General features: G+C 34.4%; 1 protein-coding gene across 1 annotated transcript; it reads left to right on the top strand.

Moving 5' to 3' along the window:
• The first annotated feature begins 1,047 nt into the window (after positions 1-1,047).
• Positions 1,048-12,947, top strand: LOC120340905 (rab proteins geranylgeranyltransferase component A 2-like). Its single transcript, XM_039409301.2, has 15 exons — positions 1,048-2,240; positions 3,135-3,275; positions 3,455-3,575; positions 4,773-5,004; positions 5,256-5,435; positions 6,312-6,481; positions 6,850-6,935; positions 7,008-7,230; positions 8,832-8,935; positions 9,587-9,723; positions 9,958-10,051; positions 10,445-10,582; positions 10,724-10,929; positions 11,500-11,730; positions 12,116-12,947. Exons 1-15 carry the CDS (start codon positions 2,189-2,191, stop codon positions 12,164-12,166), a joined length of 2,166 nt encoding a protein of 721 aa, XP_039265235.2. The 5' UTR covers positions 1,048-2,188; the 3' UTR covers positions 12,167-12,947.
• The last annotated feature ends 4,517 nt before the right edge of the window (positions 12,948-17,464 follow it).

The following is a 17,464-nucleotide window of genomic DNA, read 5'->3' as shown; positions in this document are numbered from 1 at the left end:
AAACTATAATACGTACGATATGTTCCCGTTTAATATATGTTGAGTCAGCTGAACTATACAACTAATAATTACTTCGTAGTTACTACGGTATTGATGTTTCCCCGATTTTCCTGTTAACTTCCGTAACAATTTCCAATCCAACTAGACTAGAATTAGCTACCAGAACCTATAAGAGGCACGTCGTTGATTGTTTCAATGAAGAAAAAATGATGATTTTAGACATGTGAACAAGTTTGTAAGCGCCAACTCTCCAAAGCACTATCATAATAACGATAAGGATCCAAGTTGTGTTCTCTCATATGTACATGTTCATGTTCATATGTACTATATAGCTTTGGAAATATGGTATTTTAAATTTTTCACCCATTCATAATAACTGCCTCATTCTCACTATTTGATTTTTGTCGAACATAAAGTAAAATTAAATTTGAGGAAATTATAATTAGGCTTACGCCCTTCTTAATTTTTCACTTCTTTTCGCATTTTATTTACTATTAAAAAAAGTATAACCTGCATAATCATGCGATGTTCTTTTTTCTTGTAATTTTCAATCTTTGATTGATACCACCCTATTTGCAAATTAAAACAGCATTTCAGCGGATCATAATATGATGCAATATCATGCAAATCTCAGTGTATGCTATCAGATTTATAAAATGGATAGGAATTCACAATCTTATATATGGATTCTTCATATGTCTTTGTGAAAATTATTGAAGATACTATTATATATAGTCTGAAGTAATAATTATATGTACTATATAGCTTGGGAAGTATGGTATTTTTAATTTTTCACCTATTCATAGAAATTGCCTCATTCTCACGATTTGATTCGTGTCCAACATAAAGTATAAATAATTGTAATTAGCCCGACGCCCTTCTTATTCTTTCTCGCATTTTCAATTACTATTAAAAACATAATCTGCGTAAGCATGTGATGTTCTTGTTCCTTGTAATTTTTATTCCTATTCCAATACTTTCGGGGAATTGATTTCTGGGGCCTCTCAACCGGGCTTAAAACTCAAAAATTTATATTTCTTCTATTGTAATTATAATGCCTGCTTTAGAGTGTCCTGTCTTGGTAGAATCTTACCTTAGGGGTCGGTCGACCTTGTTGACCTTGGAAGTCTTGCCCGTCCCCTTCCGTATACATTTTTATGCTTATTGTTATTTGCTCATGCTTATTGTATTATGTACTTGTATCGGAAATAAATCATTATCTATCTATCTCTAAGTCTCCCCAAGTATCTCTCTCTCCTTCTCTAAGTCTCTCTCTCTCCCCAAGTTTGGGTGGTAACTGACTTTGACGACCGCCAAAGGTCGTATCGTTGCTTCCCAGTCATATACCGAAAACATCTGTTTATTTGAATAAACTCTCTCTCTCTCTCTCTAGTCTAGAATACTGTATGTTACAAATCAACTCCTAGGCATAGGAGACAGATACGTATACATATATTGTATACGCTGCGTAAAATATTCAAGCTTCAACTATCCACCCAGTTTTCTGCTGAAGTGCTCATTCTGCTGCCTGTGTATGTCAATGGCAAAAATACTGATTATCTGGGTACAACCGTAAATATATACTACTACCGTAGTAGTATATATTTACGGTACAACATCTCCGAAAAAAGTTACGTCATCCTTTACTTTTTGCTGATTGGCCATTGTTACAGAAAAAATAAACAAGAAAATCGATGCTCGGGGAAACATACATATTAAATATTTCTCTCTCCCTAGCCAAATATTCAATTTGGGCATACAGGCATAGCGCATAGCGGGATTGCTGCATTTTGTTTAAGTTGTTGTAGCAGTACGGTGTTGGTATTCAGGTGTTAGTACCGGTATTTATTGACGGTTCAGGTACGAAACGACTGCAATACGGCAGTCGCAATTTCAGTGACGCCAGCCCACTTTCAGACTTTTGATGTAGGCTAGCTGCCTGTACATTTGATTGTCTGATTGTGGGGATTGGTTTTGTTATTGAAGAATATGTTATGTTATTACTGTGTTAGTCCCTCACCTAAATTCCAGAATTCATTACGTTTTTTTTTCTAAATCAAACTCCATAAATATATGGATGGTTAACCCTCCGTCTCCCATGTAGAATTGCTGAATTGTGGGGTTCAAGTTATCCTAATATAGGTAACTTTATGCCATTTTGTTTACCAACCTTTCTTTTGGGTAAAACATGATGAATGAAGAGCTTGCCAATGATTTCGACATTATTGTTGTTGGGACAGGTGAGTACAAGAAATTTAATGAAAATACACATTGAGATCTATCAGTCGTCAACGTTAGATGTGATTTGCATGAAGTTTTCAATTGACTCCCGATGTCGGGATGTTGAAACAGTTTAGATTTTCAAAACCACAACGTTTCATTCTCAATTCTCCCTGGTCAACAAAATATTTTTATCGTAGTGCAGTAGTGCTTCTAAATAAAATATTCACTTATTCTGTATTCAATTAGGACAAGGTCAAATCCTTTCTGCATTTCTGCCACACACTTTTAGGCTAGTATCGTCCAATGCAATGCAAATGGTCTTCAGCATTGTTAACATTGCAATCTTGTCTATACAGCTATATATACCTTTGCAGGACGAGTAGGCAGACACACACTTTAGTGTCATTGGGCCTTATTCCAACGAAGTTGCCTATAACTCCAAACGAATGCCATACACCAATTCATTTATATGTCCCCTTTTTGCTTTATATTATAATTTTTGGTAAGGTAAACCATAATCCCGTTATCATATATATAGGCGTATATATTGCCTATATATAGTTTGGAAGTGCAACTAACTGCGTGTTATAACAGATGAATTAATATCAAGTTTGTCTTATACTGAAATCCTTCAAAATATTCTATTTAACTTGAGAACGTTTCTCCAGTTTGTGATACCATTACTGCTTTAACATGACTGCATGATGAGTTGATCAACTGGAATGTAAATAGTTCAGCAACATTAAGTTCCTTTGTTGTATGTACAATTTTACTTTTTATCCCTCAATTATGTTAAGCAAGTTTTGCCAGCCCTATTACAGTAATATTGTTATCTGAATCGCCATTGCAGAAGGTTCAATTGTTCTTATCGGCCATCACGACATGGTAAATTTACGCTTTTATTACCTCAGGTCTTTCAGAATCGATATTATCAGGAGCACTGTCGCGTATTGGGAAGAAAGTTCTTCATCTGGATCAAAATAAATACTATGGAAGTAATTGGTCTTCATTTAATCTACGAGCATTTGAAGCTTGGATTGAAGAAAGAGATGGTGAGTATAATTTACTATTTGAAAGATAGCAAACTACTTTGTGTGATGAAATGGATGAGGCTGATATAAATTTTGTTCCACATTTAATTAAGTCTCATCCGGTCATCCGGTCGAAACTTGTAAAATATTGTGCATGTAAAATAGAAACTCTTTTTCAACTTTATCTTGTTATCAAACAGATGATGCCAGAGTCTCAGTGAATGAGATTTCACAGGAAATAAACAATGAAACTGAAGAATTAGTAATTGTAGGAAATATTCGTAAAACCACTCAACAAGGAGTAGTGAAATGTTATCTACCGTAAGTTTATTCACCATAAGTTAGTCACCATTTACTCATCATGCCATCATTTATTCTTGTTATCAAGCATCTTCAAGTCAATTTTCATTCATTTCCTGCTAGACAACTGAGTGAGAGTTGAAGGTTTTGATGTGACTCTATAAATGATCATAAAATCGATGATCCATGAATGCAAAATCATGATAATGATGGGATAGTCATTGAAGACATGGGAATATACTTTGAAACTGGGTATTTACTAATAGGGGTCATAAAATAGATGACACAAAATATTGGCTTAATAATATGCTTGGAGTGTTTTCTTCGATCAGTATCAGTTAAAACTGGAGCTCGACCGATATATCGGGCCGATATTGCGTGTTTGCCGATATATCATATCGGCCGTATACCGCCGATATATATCGGTCATACTCGGCAAGCGCCGGGCTGCGTGCTGCAACAGCTCTCGCCCCTGCGTATATTTCTCTCGCTTTCATTTTGCGTTATAAGGGTGTCTCTCCTAATTCCCGGTGTCTTATGATTAGCCATTTCATGCATGGTCATAACTGAAAAGTTATATCTGGAGTAACAATGACATTTTATAAAGTGACATTTTTGAGAGAGTACACAATGAGAAAAAGGCAAATTTAGTAACAGCATTAAACGGTGGTTCTATAATAGAATCGATTGGAAGCTGGTGAGTTAGTAATCATAGAAACATGAAACAGGTAGCTCAAAGCAATAATGTCAGTTCGGAATTTGTGACCTCCCAAAATTCCAATTTTGAATTTATGGGGTAACAGTTTTGTCTATATTGATGGTTGTTTATCATTTTGCTGAAAATTACAAAATAAAAACTTAATCCATTATTATTGACTAAATAAGGTATTGAGAGTCTCTGGAAACAAAGTTATTAAAAATTTCACATGTAACTGCACATATGCTATCACAATATCGAAGGATCATTATCACGATTCACTTTAAAATATATCAATTTATATTTTTTCAATACCCCTAACATATGTCCATACTATAGACTCACAAGGTGCATTATAAAAGCGTGGCTCAAAATATGATTAATATTAATATCGGCATTGCGATATCGGTTATCGGCCATTTGGCCGATATATCGGTATTAGCGTCAAAAAGTGATATCGGTCGAGCTCTAGTTAAAACTCGTTAAAAACTGTTATTAATAATGTTCAAATTATTTCACAGTGATGTCCCTAAACCAAGTAGTCAATTGGACCAAGATCTTCCACTAGCAGACGAACTAAAATCTGATGTAAATTCGAAAAGCAAAGATGTCTCTGGCGAAGGGAATGATCAAAGCTTTACTCAACATGCTCAAAGAAGTCCAGTGTCAGAGGATATTGAGACAATACAGCAAATTGATCAAAAACAAATGGAAGACTTAGAAACAATGGATAATGGTGCTGACAAACAGGAAGTAATGTTGGGATATTTCATACTAGACCAGAGATTATTATTTATGAGTGTTTCAGAAGGGGAGCCTACTAGCTTGGCATAGCTCCTCCTTGGTCGGACTATGATTTAATTCCAGATATCTGATTTGACAATATTCACTGTTATATCTTGCCAAATATTTAGGTTCTGATATTAATAAAAACAATGTATTTTAATTTTCAAGTTTATTTATTTTTTTTTTAATTTTTCCAAAATTTACTAAACTTTCTGCAGACTGAAACTAAAAATGAAGAACTAAAAAACAGTGAAGAAGCCGTAGAAAAAATTGGAGAGAGTAGTGGAATTTTAAAAAATTTAGCAAAACAGGATAATTCTAAATCTATTATTGATGATAACTCGAAAGAATATTTTTATTCAAAATGGAGACATTATAACTTGGATCTAGCTCCAAAGGTTAGTGGACTTTAGTACCAGAGTATTGATTTGAATTATTGACCTTCTCGAAAAAATTAAACCTTAATGCTTCCCATGACTACTTATTTTGGCGCTCCAGAAGTATGTGCACCAAGATGGCGGACACCGGAACGTCGTATGTGTACCTGGTTCGGGTCAGGCCATAATTTTATTTCAATCTTCCTTATTTTAGTTCTCTTACGTGATCGGTGACTAGCCAAGTGACTTTTGTTGTATTTGTACCTAAAATTATGGCCCAACCTTAACCTGCTACACATACGGCGTTCCGGTGTCAGCCATCTTGGTGCACATGCTTCTGGAGTACCCTTTTTTTAGGTAATTATCAATAACTATTTTTAAACAAGCTTCCAGGCAAACACCAGTATTTAATGAGGAAGCTGAAACTATTTGAATTATTCTATTTCGGCATAGTCTGGCTGCCTCCTATATTGGTGATGGAATGGGTGTAGGGTTCAGAGGAAGTATTCCAAACTGTGCCAAGAATTTTTTGTTTTTGAATGTGTGTTCTCATAATTATTTGGGCCTGACTCAACGTGACCTCAATACAATGAGATTTTGTTGTCTCTGAATTATTGCTGACTCAGTTCTTCCTTTTGTCATTGCTTAACATTTTTCGACTCAATGGAATGGGTTAGCAGCATTGATGACCATTGTCGGTCTAGCAAACTAACCCCGACAAAACAATATTATGAAACAAGCTGAAAATTTGTATTCAATATAGAAAGTGTTGTTCTGTGAGGATAAAATCTCTCTCTCTCCATAATTTCAACAAACTTTTTCTATTCTATAAGAAGAGGAAATTTTAGCAGGTGGTTACTGATCTGAATTTCATTATTATTCTATCCTCTAATACAGTTGATGTTTTCAAGAGGGAAATTGGTTGATTTACTTATTACATCTAATGTTAGTCGATATCTCGAATTTCGGAATGTTACAAGAACTTTAACTTTACTCAATAATGGTGAGAATACTCTTCCAAAATTAGCTCCAGTTCCATGCTCTCGGACAGATGTGTTTACAAGCAAGTAAGGAGTCTAACTATATTCTATCATTATGGTGCAATAATCTCCTGTTTGACAGGCCTTCCAAAATTTGGTATTGAGTGCACAAATTGGAATATAATCTGTTAAAATAAATTTATTAAACTTTGCAATTATAGCTATTGTCATATCGGATCATACTAGGAAAAGACCTTGCTTCGCTACGTACTTCAATTTTCCTATCTCAGTTTCATCATAAGAATGTTATTTGCTATGATCTTGGTATAGGCTGATTACAGCCATAGGCTGATGATGCTTTTGGATTATGACTTGTTTAATTTGTGTTTTAGGTATGAATAATTATGTACCGTACCTCAAAAACATTTGATATTGTTTTAATAATATTATTCTAGATTTGTTACCATGATTGAAAAACGAATGTTAATGAGAGTATTAACTATGTGTGCGAATTATGAAAGCCACCCTGAAGAATATGCAGGTATATACGGTACTTTGAAATATTTGAATTGGTTTATAAATAAACTTTTGATATTTAATCCTTGTTTTTCAGAATTTGAGGATAAAAAATTTATTGAATTTCTTGCTGCGAAAAAACTCAGCAAAAAACTACAACATTTCATATTGCATTCAATATCAATGGTTGATGAGAATACAAATACTGTAGAAGGACTTAAGGCAACTCAAAAATTCTTGAATTCTCTTGGTCGCTATGGAAATAGTGCATTCTTATGGCCACTATATGGTGTTGGGGAGCTACCACAGGCATTTTGCAGGTAACCACTCTAGAATAGTCAAGATTCATTCTCGCAAAAAAAATAAAAGGTATACCATAGTCCAGGCCTGCCCAACCTTTTTCGTCTCGTGGGCCACTTTCACATAACGAAATTCGTTGCGGGCCGCAAACGTTTGTAACAAACTTTAATACTAGCCAAGTCCCGATTTCGTTAGAATTTACATAATATATAAAAGGCAAATATATTACGGTAACATAAAATCAATCAAGTTAATAAATATTTTCTGGTTACTGATTAGTGCTGGCAAAATATTCGAATATCAGCAGTTTACTATTAGAATATCTGTTAACATGGGGCGTGGACATGACATTCGCGAGTCGCTCATTCAAAAAATCAATCATTACACAACGCACTTGTGGATTTCTGACGGCCACACGAGAATCTGCACACAGTTTTCACTAACAAACAAAGACGTCAAAATTGAGTCTTATATTTGAGTCATGGTGTTTTTATTTATTTATTTTCAGTGGCTATGATATTTGAGCGTAATGTGCGCCAATGTCGCGAAAACATCAAATTTTAGTGGGCCGTTTCGTAAAATTTGAAACTTCAATACAAGTATTTAATGAGGAAACATTACAAAGACTTCTGGACAAATATATATACTAATTTGATTGGTAAAATTGCCATTTAGGTCAATTTTATCAGAATTATTTACGGATACGCAGTGACGATATTTCCAAATTGTTATTTAACGCAAACATAACATACACAAAAATACAAACATAAAAGAACAACGTGTCCCGGAGCCAGGAGCAAAGATATTGTTGACTTTTTATTTTACGTCGGCGATAAACATGATCAAAGCCTACAATCAGAGTGAAACTAATTTGGGAATTTAGGTTCCAAATTCATTCCTATAATTGTGCTCAACATTCGTCGCCAATGATCGAACAATCAAGCTCGTCGAACAAAACGCACAGTTCTGCGAGAAATAAAAGAATCTTAACGTCGAAGTCCATCAGGGCGCAAGACTTGATACATACATAACAATAGGAATCGGCATCCGGATGTAGACAGATGGATGGAATAATCATACAAAAACCACGAAACAAACTTTCGCCTATATAACATAGTAAAAATTCAAAAAGTTTGCTCACAAAATTTATAGGGCGGGCCGCAAAAAACAGTCCGGCGGGCCGCGGGTTGGGCACCTATGCCATAGTCCATAGGCTGCAAATTGGACAGATTTCTTCAAATCCCATCACCTTAATTTTTTTGTAATATATTGAATTTATTGGTCCTTGGCCACCTTATATAGACACCTCCATTTTATAGGCATTGTTACAAGTTGTTTGATGATAGATATTCCCTGTTTGTAACTTGTACTAATTAATGTGAATATTCATAATTTGTCATAAATATTTTATGCTTATTAAAGGGTTTTCTTAAAATTATCAAAAATGTAATATTAAATGTTTTCAATATTCATTCTGATTTCTTCAGGCCCTCATATCAACATGTCTGTTTGTTTAAACCCTCTCACTCTGCCTTGATTACACTTACCTGGAAGCTGTTTTATATCTACTATTTTTCACAACATCAAATTGAATTGATAAGAATAATAAATATACTTCCAGATTAGGAGCTGTTTTCGGTGGAACATTTTGTTTGAGCAGATCTCTCCATGCTCTTATAATCAACAAAGAAAGCAAAAAATGTGTTGGGATTATCGATTCAACAGGTACGTGTAAGTGTAACACAGAAATAAAATAGGTAGTTATGCTAAATAGGCATTTTCTAACCCATCTTATTTGTATATTGAGTGTTTGTTATCCATTTCTGAATATGTCTATGTGCATCTATGTGTCTCATCTATTCGTGTTAATAATTGTCAGGCTTCAACATATGATGTGCGTGTACCCCAACCCAACACCGCCAGCAGTTGTTGCCATTGCATCTCTAATTGCCTTCGTGGGTACTCACCGGATCGTAGTATGTTTTAGGGTTAGACCATAATTTTAGGTACAAATACTACGGGAGTCACTTGGCTAGTCCCCGAACTAGTAATAGAACTAAAATAAGGAAAAAATTGGAATAAAATTATGGCCTAACCCTAACCTGGTACACATACTATGTTCTGGTGTTCGCCATCTTGGTTCACATTCTACGGGAGTACCCCTTCATAGGTTTGCAGGGTGATTCACATATACCCGCTGTTACGTTATGGTGCATCCCAACCATTTATTTTTTATTGCAAATCGGTAAATATGAAATTCTATCTTGTCCCAAAGTTCATTAAGTTAGACAGGTCACTAGGTTAATAATAATAAAGATTTACAATGCATAAATATTCCATAATAAAAATCATGTTTTATATCATTATTTACTTTAGGTCAAAGACTTCGATGTGAGCAATTAATACTAGACGAATGTTATGTTCCAGAAATTAATTGCAATAAATTTACGAACATTATATCAAGAGCGATATATGTCACTGATTGTTCATTACTACAGGCTGATAAAGAAAATGTGAGTGCTTGGAAACTAAATATCAGGATTATATACATAAATGATCTCTGAAGTTGCTTAAATAACTTGAGTTAATTTCCAAATACCGGTATTACTATTTCAACAAGGTTGAAATTTCATATTTCAGATAATCTCGATTGATTGTTGTCATGCACAATTGATTAGGATTCTACCTTCTGAATTTTTTGAAAATTGAAGGTATTGTTTCATAAACACATGGACATGTTTTTTCAGATGTCTCTTATTACAATACCACCCATGTTAGACTTACCATCATCTCGTCTTATTGAACTCGGTCCATCAAGTTGTGTGTGTCCTCCGAAATATCGTAAGTATCAACTTCACAACATAACAGAAAGTTAGTTAAGAACTGAATACATCTGATTTGATTTAGTTTTTTTTTTGTTATTTGTTTTTACAATGATCTATAGCAGGGATGACGAACTATTTTCAATGATTTTTCGTCGGAAAAAGACTGTGGGTTAGTTACTTTGTTCGCCTGATCTATAGCAATTTACCATATTTTATACAGAAGCATCCCCAACACGTCATTAATTCAATTCCACTGATTGAATTATTTTTAATTTTGATGGTGTTATTGGTTAATAAATATTAATAACTAAGATAAGTCAGACCTTTTGATGTTTTCTATCACTTACGGGCACGGCCTAAAAATACTTTCAAGATATATTTGACTTAAAAATTTATATATATTTTGCAGATGTTGTCCACGCTATGACAAGCATTGAGTCAACATCTGAAGATTTTCTGCCTTCACCTCAATCAAAATTTTGTAAAATGGAAGAAATTTTATTTGATAAAATTGATCAGATCAGTGATGCTGATGTATCAAAACAAGGTCAATATGTACGGTATTCATAATTTATGAACTCAGAAGAGTGTTGTCATACGAAACTTATTAGATTAAACTTTTAAGTTGTTCTTGCTTGAACTAATTTTGGGTATTATTGATCAACATAAACCATAAATTCATTTCTAGAAAGTAAATCAACAGAACAAGAAGCAACTCAAACCTCACACTCAGTGGTGGAGTCTGAATGTGAAAAGGCAAAAAAACCTCGAGTGCTTTGGTCAGCTTACTTTAATATGTTGAGTGGAGGAGTCAAAACCCAGTCTCTGCCCAGCAATCTTTATGTAACAAAAGGACCGAATATGGATCTTGGATTTGATGAGACTGTTTCAGAAGTAAACTAGACTGTTTTCTATTTTAAAACTTGGGGATTGTTTGAGCTTTATCTTAGGCGAATCACTAGCGTTCGTATTGTCTGCCTTTTTTTTGCTGGATTAAGCTAAATCGTAGATATATGCATGGCATATTTCATCAGGAATTTTTTGATAAGACTTGAATATTGAGGATTTCTCATTTAAGTGCAATACTAGTCACTCAGTCAGCGGTTTATTTTTTTACATATCGAAAATACGAATGTGTACAAACAGTGAGGTAAAGTAAAAATGATGTATTTCTGCATGGAGGGAGACGTGATAAACCAGTAATGGTTATCGAGCAGCGCCACCTATGGGAGAGTCTAACATTGAAACATACATAGATGAAAGAACACTGATAATATTTACTAACAGAAGCCGGCCTTTTAAGTACGTTAAAGCGAACTGGTCTTTCCAGTATCGCTCGTGGTAATAAGAGAGATAGACTCCAGGCAACATGGGAACCGCAGTAAATGGAAATCACATCGGGTATTTGTTAAAACAACAAAAGATTGGTAAATAAAAGGTCTTACTTTCTGTTGTTTCTTTTAGGCTCGGCGTCTTTTTGAAGCTATCTGTCCAGATGAAGAATTTTTGCCACGAGCTCCGAATCCAGATGAAATTGTTTATTTTGATCAAGACGACGAAGGTTATACCACAGAAACCAATGGTACACAGAATGATAGGCAACAACAGCAAGATATGAGAGAATACCAAGAAGATGAAAGTGAGGTGGATGCAGGAACTGGGGAACCACCAGATCAAGTGCAAACTTCAGAAGAAGTAATTTAGCAAATAATCGTTTACTGTTTTTTTAATATCTCTAGAATCAAGAGACAAATGAGACATTATAAAAAAACTGAAGTTTGATTTGATTTTCTTGACTGCAGCAATGTAATTGCCTTTGATTCATTCAGTCTAGCCATCTGGAAGTTTCATGTTGTTTCCAAATTCCAATACCTTCAGTTATTTGAAATCAGTCATTTCTAGGCCTTTCACTACTCAAAAAAAGTGCGTTATATATCTGATATTAAGATAGCATATTCAGCATTGTGCATGTGGTCTCTCATTAAACAAATTCGAATAAAAAATTATTTATTGCTACTTAAACCCTTATATATTTGGTGATTGTGCCTAATTTTTTCATTTTGTTTAATACTTCTTACAGATTCCCAATGATTCTGCACAATTTGGTGATCTGGATTCAAAAACCTTGTAAATTAAATCAACATTGCATGTGATAATATACAGGCCGTTTGCTCTATCTACTGTATACCAATCATCATTTAACTCTTGTCAAAATGTATAGTGTTAGATGTGGCATGTGTTTGATAATCAGAACTGAAAAAGGTAGCGATTTTCAGCGTTGGATCAAGTGTTCATAGTTAGCAGTTCTGTCGTAATATTCAAGAGGAATTTTGTTTGAAAGTGTAAATAACGAATAAGAGGTTCCTTTTTATCAGAAGCTAAACAAAAAAATTGAACAATTTATTCAAGTATCTGGGGCATATTCCGATATTGAAATTTACTACAATTCCTATAAATAATGGAGCAATTAATGTACAGGGTATGTGCAAATCAGTAAAATAGTAAACAAGCTATTTGTCAATTCTTTTAAATTTGTGTCACTCATGTGATGTAAATTTACTGAATATTTCTTGCACACAAGCCAGATCCTTCTACTCGAACCTGGTATTGCATCGATAGATGAAAATTTTTGCCTGCTTTTTATGTCTTCTCATCCTGCTACTTCGAGCTAATAAAACTGGGATGAGGTTTTAAAAAGGTATCAAATTTTGGAAAGCACTTCTATAATCAATATTTTGTAGTATTACTTTATTTCTAAGTGTTACGATTCGAAGTGAGTTTTACACAAATTATACAGCAGATTTGTCGCAGGTCAATATATCGTTCTCTTCAATATATACAGTATATCTTTTTATTTATATTGTCCGCATGTTTTTGTGCAATAAATTGTCATCCAAAGAAGTGTGCCGGGATGTAGAGGTGTTTGTATTTGTCTCTTTGCTTTCGCGGGGTTATTTTAGATCTTTTTCTATGAATATGTCAACAACTGCTAGTGTCGATTATAGCCCGAGATATCTGTTATGTTTAATATTTCTGAGAGTTTTCTTATCAAAATACGCTAAAGAACGAACATTTGGTAGGAGCGTTTGTTTATAAGAGTTGATAGTTTCCGGGTAATAGGCCACTGGTTTTGATTACCTCGCTGTGGAAAGTTCTTCAAGATTATACAAAAAGCGAAACCCGGATTTATTTATTACGCGAACTATCAAACCGCTTTTTAGTATGTAGGCCTATATTAAAACTGTAATCAATGGTGAACAGTGGGTTTCAAACCGTGTAGCGCAACACACAGATCGGGCGTGGAGCTTATGGGATTGACAAGGAAGCAATTGTTCTTATTCTTATTGAATATAAAATGCAGATTAATATTAATTTCCCCCCGTTAATATTGGATGTTTCATAAACTGGCTCCAGCTTTCCAACTATTCTGACGCCGTCTGGCTCAGTGGTTCCCAACTGCTGTTCCGCGAAGTTCATTTGCAGGTCGATCACGATTCAGAGCTACAGCTGCCTCGCATCCCAACAACGAGATCCAAACACTGGCTATTTGCCCGCGGTAGAACCCGAAAGACAGCGATATCGTTTCCCGGAGTGTGATATCAAGCAGGTATATTAATGGGTATATTAATGATCAACAATGTGGTGTACTGTCTATTTCCTGCCATCCAACTTCGTTCATTATTTATACTTATGTCGCGATGTGCACAAGTATATATTCACATGAACGAGTGTATCAATTTGATCCACTAAATTTTTTCTCTTACATGATGATTTTGATCGTTAAAATAATTGAAAAATCGAATTCTACGGCCTTGAATTACCCAATAACAAAACGGCGATTTTGTAAGAGATGATCGACTGATGGGAATTGTTTTCAAAATCAGGATATATATTTACATTTTATACCTAAATTTTTATATGCCATGTTGCAGCAGTGAAAATGAAGACTTGTTCGTCTCTTCATATATATATTTTATATATATATACAGTATATTGTAAATTTCAGTCTATCATCGAAAACTTTTTTATTTCCATTATTGTAATCATTTGTGATTTTAATGCTAGTAATTCAACTATTTTTGGTCGTTTATTAAAACATTTCTTAGAAAATGGTGTCATTTTATCTGATCTAGGACTTCTCCAGCCTGATTCCTTCACATAAGTAAGTTGTGCCCACCAACCAGTTGGTTAGATTTCAGTGGTTATCAAACTTTTTTGTACCGTCGCCCCCTTAATTAATTAAAGCACTTTTTACGTTATCATCGCCCCCCAACATTACAACAAAACATGAAATTACAAACAAATTTATTGCTAAAAAATGAAACGAATAGACTTATCTTTAGTCAGGTACAATCTTAAATCATCATCATTGTTTGATTTGATGACCCCATTTCTACTAAATAAGATGTTACTCCTGTAAAATGCTATAGATAACTTGCACTAAAGTATCGAAAATCGGAAATAGAAATTCAGATCGAAACAGTTCTCTCTCGCGATTATGCCATTTTTAAAATTACCGATTTTTTCAGCGATGATTATTTTTATGTTGCGCAAAATATTCAGTCCGGAGTCGATACGAGTATTAACAAGGATTTGCGTTATTCAATTTAATTATTTTCAACGTGACTCGCCGTTGCGGCTATACTTACAATAAAATAAAAGTATTATTACTCTGAAATATTACAATCTGTGTACATAAAAATATAAGGTATACTTCCCGATTATCATTAGAATATATTCGCATTTTTACGATCTTGGTTAATAGTTGAATTTGAGTCGTGAATATCACCGTTAGCTAAATCCCAAGATCGACGATGAAATTTTGCATTATCACATTGATTAGTTTTATATCATTATAACAATAAGAATAGAAGTCGTGTGCAATCCGGCGATAATTGAATAATGGAATGGAACAACTTCAGGTGACTAGTGACTACGGTATAGTTTCCGATCGAAAATTGTGAAATTTTCTGATACAACCACGTATAAATTAGTTTTTAATCTGCCGCGGCACTCCTAAAACAAAATTAATGGTTTTTCCGTTTTATATATACATATATATAGCACCGCTTTTCACATCTTATTTTTCAGTTGAAATTGGCTTCGCCCATTCAATCCGTTGTATTTAGTGTCTCGTCTCAGATGATCGCTTAATAACGTGTTTTTCACACTTCACGCACAGTTCCGGGCGTGAAAAAAGTCCTCTGGCTCATGTTTGGTGTAATACTTGTGAGATAGGGAGAATTCGCGGAAATTTACTTCATCGATATCATACTGTTCTCACGGCCTAAATACCCACATCATGCTGAAGAAAACATTCGGCGATTTCAACCCTATTTGACTTTTCGAGAATGTGCAATCGCCTCCCTGTTACCCCTCTCGAAATTTTCGCCCCCTGTTTCATCACTTTCTCCCCCGGGGGGGCGATATCGCGCACTTTGAGAACCACTGCATTAGATCATTGCATTAGAAGTGTGAATATGCATAATTCTATTGATCTATAGATGTTATCCAAGACATTATAATTCCAGATCACATCCTTTTATCCGTGTCAATCAATGTTTTATATATTCCTCTCATGTATGATTCAAAAAGTGACCATGTAGTCGAACAATTTGTTTCCCAGGGCTCAGCTTCAACATCACAGCTGAACCAATATTCTGACTCGAGTTTTAAAAATCTAAGTTCTTTGGGCTATTCGATGTCGTAATACCGACTGTCAGTCTCACAGTGAAAGCAGCATTGATAAATTCAACCATGATATTTGTTCTGCCCTGAGTTCACAGTCTCACAAGGTTGAAATGGTGCATGTTAGATCAATGTGTGAGCACTTCGAGCCCAATCCTGGATGGAACTGTGAAGTCCGGGACTCTTTCATAACTGCTCGACAAGCATAAATTCAGTGCGTTTATCATAACAATCCTCGCCATGGCTGTATTGTAATGCATATACATGTTAGAACAAAATTGCATTTCAAACGATTGTTACGAGCTCGTAAAAGAGAGCGTACAAAAAATCAATGTGGTGCTATTGCCAAATCATTATTGTGTATCTGTCCTAAACAATTCTGGTCTCGAGCTAAGCAGATTACTTCAGATAACTTCTCACTTTCAGCTAGTTTTGGGGTACCGCTGGGAAGAAAGAAATTACTAATAGCCTTATATGTGGTAAAATCCGTTTGAAGAAATTTGTAATAGTGTTTCCAATGAAAAAGATAAGTATTTTGTGTTATTATTTTCGAATTCTGACTTTGATAACTGTTTTAGTAATTACTTCCTTACTGTTAATGCACTTGAAAGTATTATTTCTTCTCTTGAATCTGGTCCTGGTGAAAGAACCAAGAAACATTTTATATATTCTCATCCAATTTTGTCAGTGTTTTTATGTTTGTACATAAAACAACAACACCTGTATGAATCATAGGTATATTCCAGCATCTTCACTTTCAAGCTCTATTCAGCCTATAATTAAAAAACAAAAATGTTGACATTTGTAATGCAAGTCCCCACAGGTCTATTGCAGTAGCCTCTATCCCAGGGTTGTCCAATCTTTATGGCCGAAGGGCCACATGTAGTTTACGAATGATCGCGCGGACCAGTTGACATGGTAGTTAGGTTTTAGTTTTCACAACACCGACTACAGGTTAATGAAAACCAAACAAAATCCTCGTACCAAAATTATAAGACCAATGAAAATACGAAGAAATGGTAAAGTCAAAAGTTATTACCACACATAATTATTTTAATGTGGAGTAAGGCATTGCTTTTATCCAACAAGTTTGTCAATATTCGCTGCAATGGACGATGTAGTATTGAAGCGAATTTTTTATATGACTGTCAGAAATTAGTGATTTTACGGGAGATTTGACATGGTTCATCCGTGAAAAAAATTGCCCGTACAAGTTAGTGCTTTCAAAAATAGAGGCCATGAAAACTGCCTCTTCTAGCTTCATAGAAAAAAAAAGGCAGGAAAACAGATTGAAACAAATAGCGGACGTTAATTCAAATATCTCTCTCAAACAATGACGTCTATGGTGGCCCATCGTTGTCACGTGTAAAATTAAAAAAAAAAATGCAAAAATAAAATGAAAAAGCGAAAATAAAAAAATAGTTGTGAAAAAACATAAAAATAATTGAAAAAAAAGAAATAAAAAAAAAATTGAAATTAAAAAAAAATTTGAAAAATAAAACAAAAAAAAAAATTTAAAATTAAAAACAAAAAATAAAAAAAAAAAAAAAATTGGATAAAAAGAAAATAAAAAGGTTGACAACGATGGTCCGCCTCGTGGCCCATCGTTGTCACGCGTTTTTATTTTTGGAAAATTTGATGCTGCTTGGGACCAACGTTGTCAGGCTTAATCCTACACGCACAAATGTGTTTCCTGGGTTTCTAACTCACTACTGATTTTCATGAGCAATATCCAATAAAT

Source organism: Styela clava, chromosome 14, assembly GCF_964204865.1.
Source record: "Styela clava chromosome 14, kaStyClav1.hap1.2, whole genome shotgun sequence".
Classification (NCBI taxonomy): Eukaryota; Metazoa; Chordata; class Ascidiacea; order Stolidobranchia; family Styelidae; genus Styela; species Styela clava.
The sequence above is the reverse complement of the archived record's forward strand: the minus strand, read 5'-3'. Positions and strand labels throughout refer to the sequence as shown.

What these genes read in the sequence shown, in the direction of transcription:
- LOC120340905 (XM_039409301.2), top strand. Translation starts at nt 2,189, where the DNA reads ATGATGAATGAAGAGCTTGCCAATGATTTCGACATTATTGTTGTTGGG. An exon ending in CATTATTGTTGTTGGGACAG is followed by an intron (nt 2,241 to 3,134) that starts GTGAGTACAAGA and finishes TTATTACCTCAG; the next exon opens with GTCTTTCAGAATCGATATTA. An exon ending in TGTGTGTCCTCCGAAATATC is followed by an intron (nt 10,052 to 10,444) that starts GTAAGTATCAAC and finishes TATATTTTGCAG; the next exon opens with ATGTTGTCCACGCTATGACA.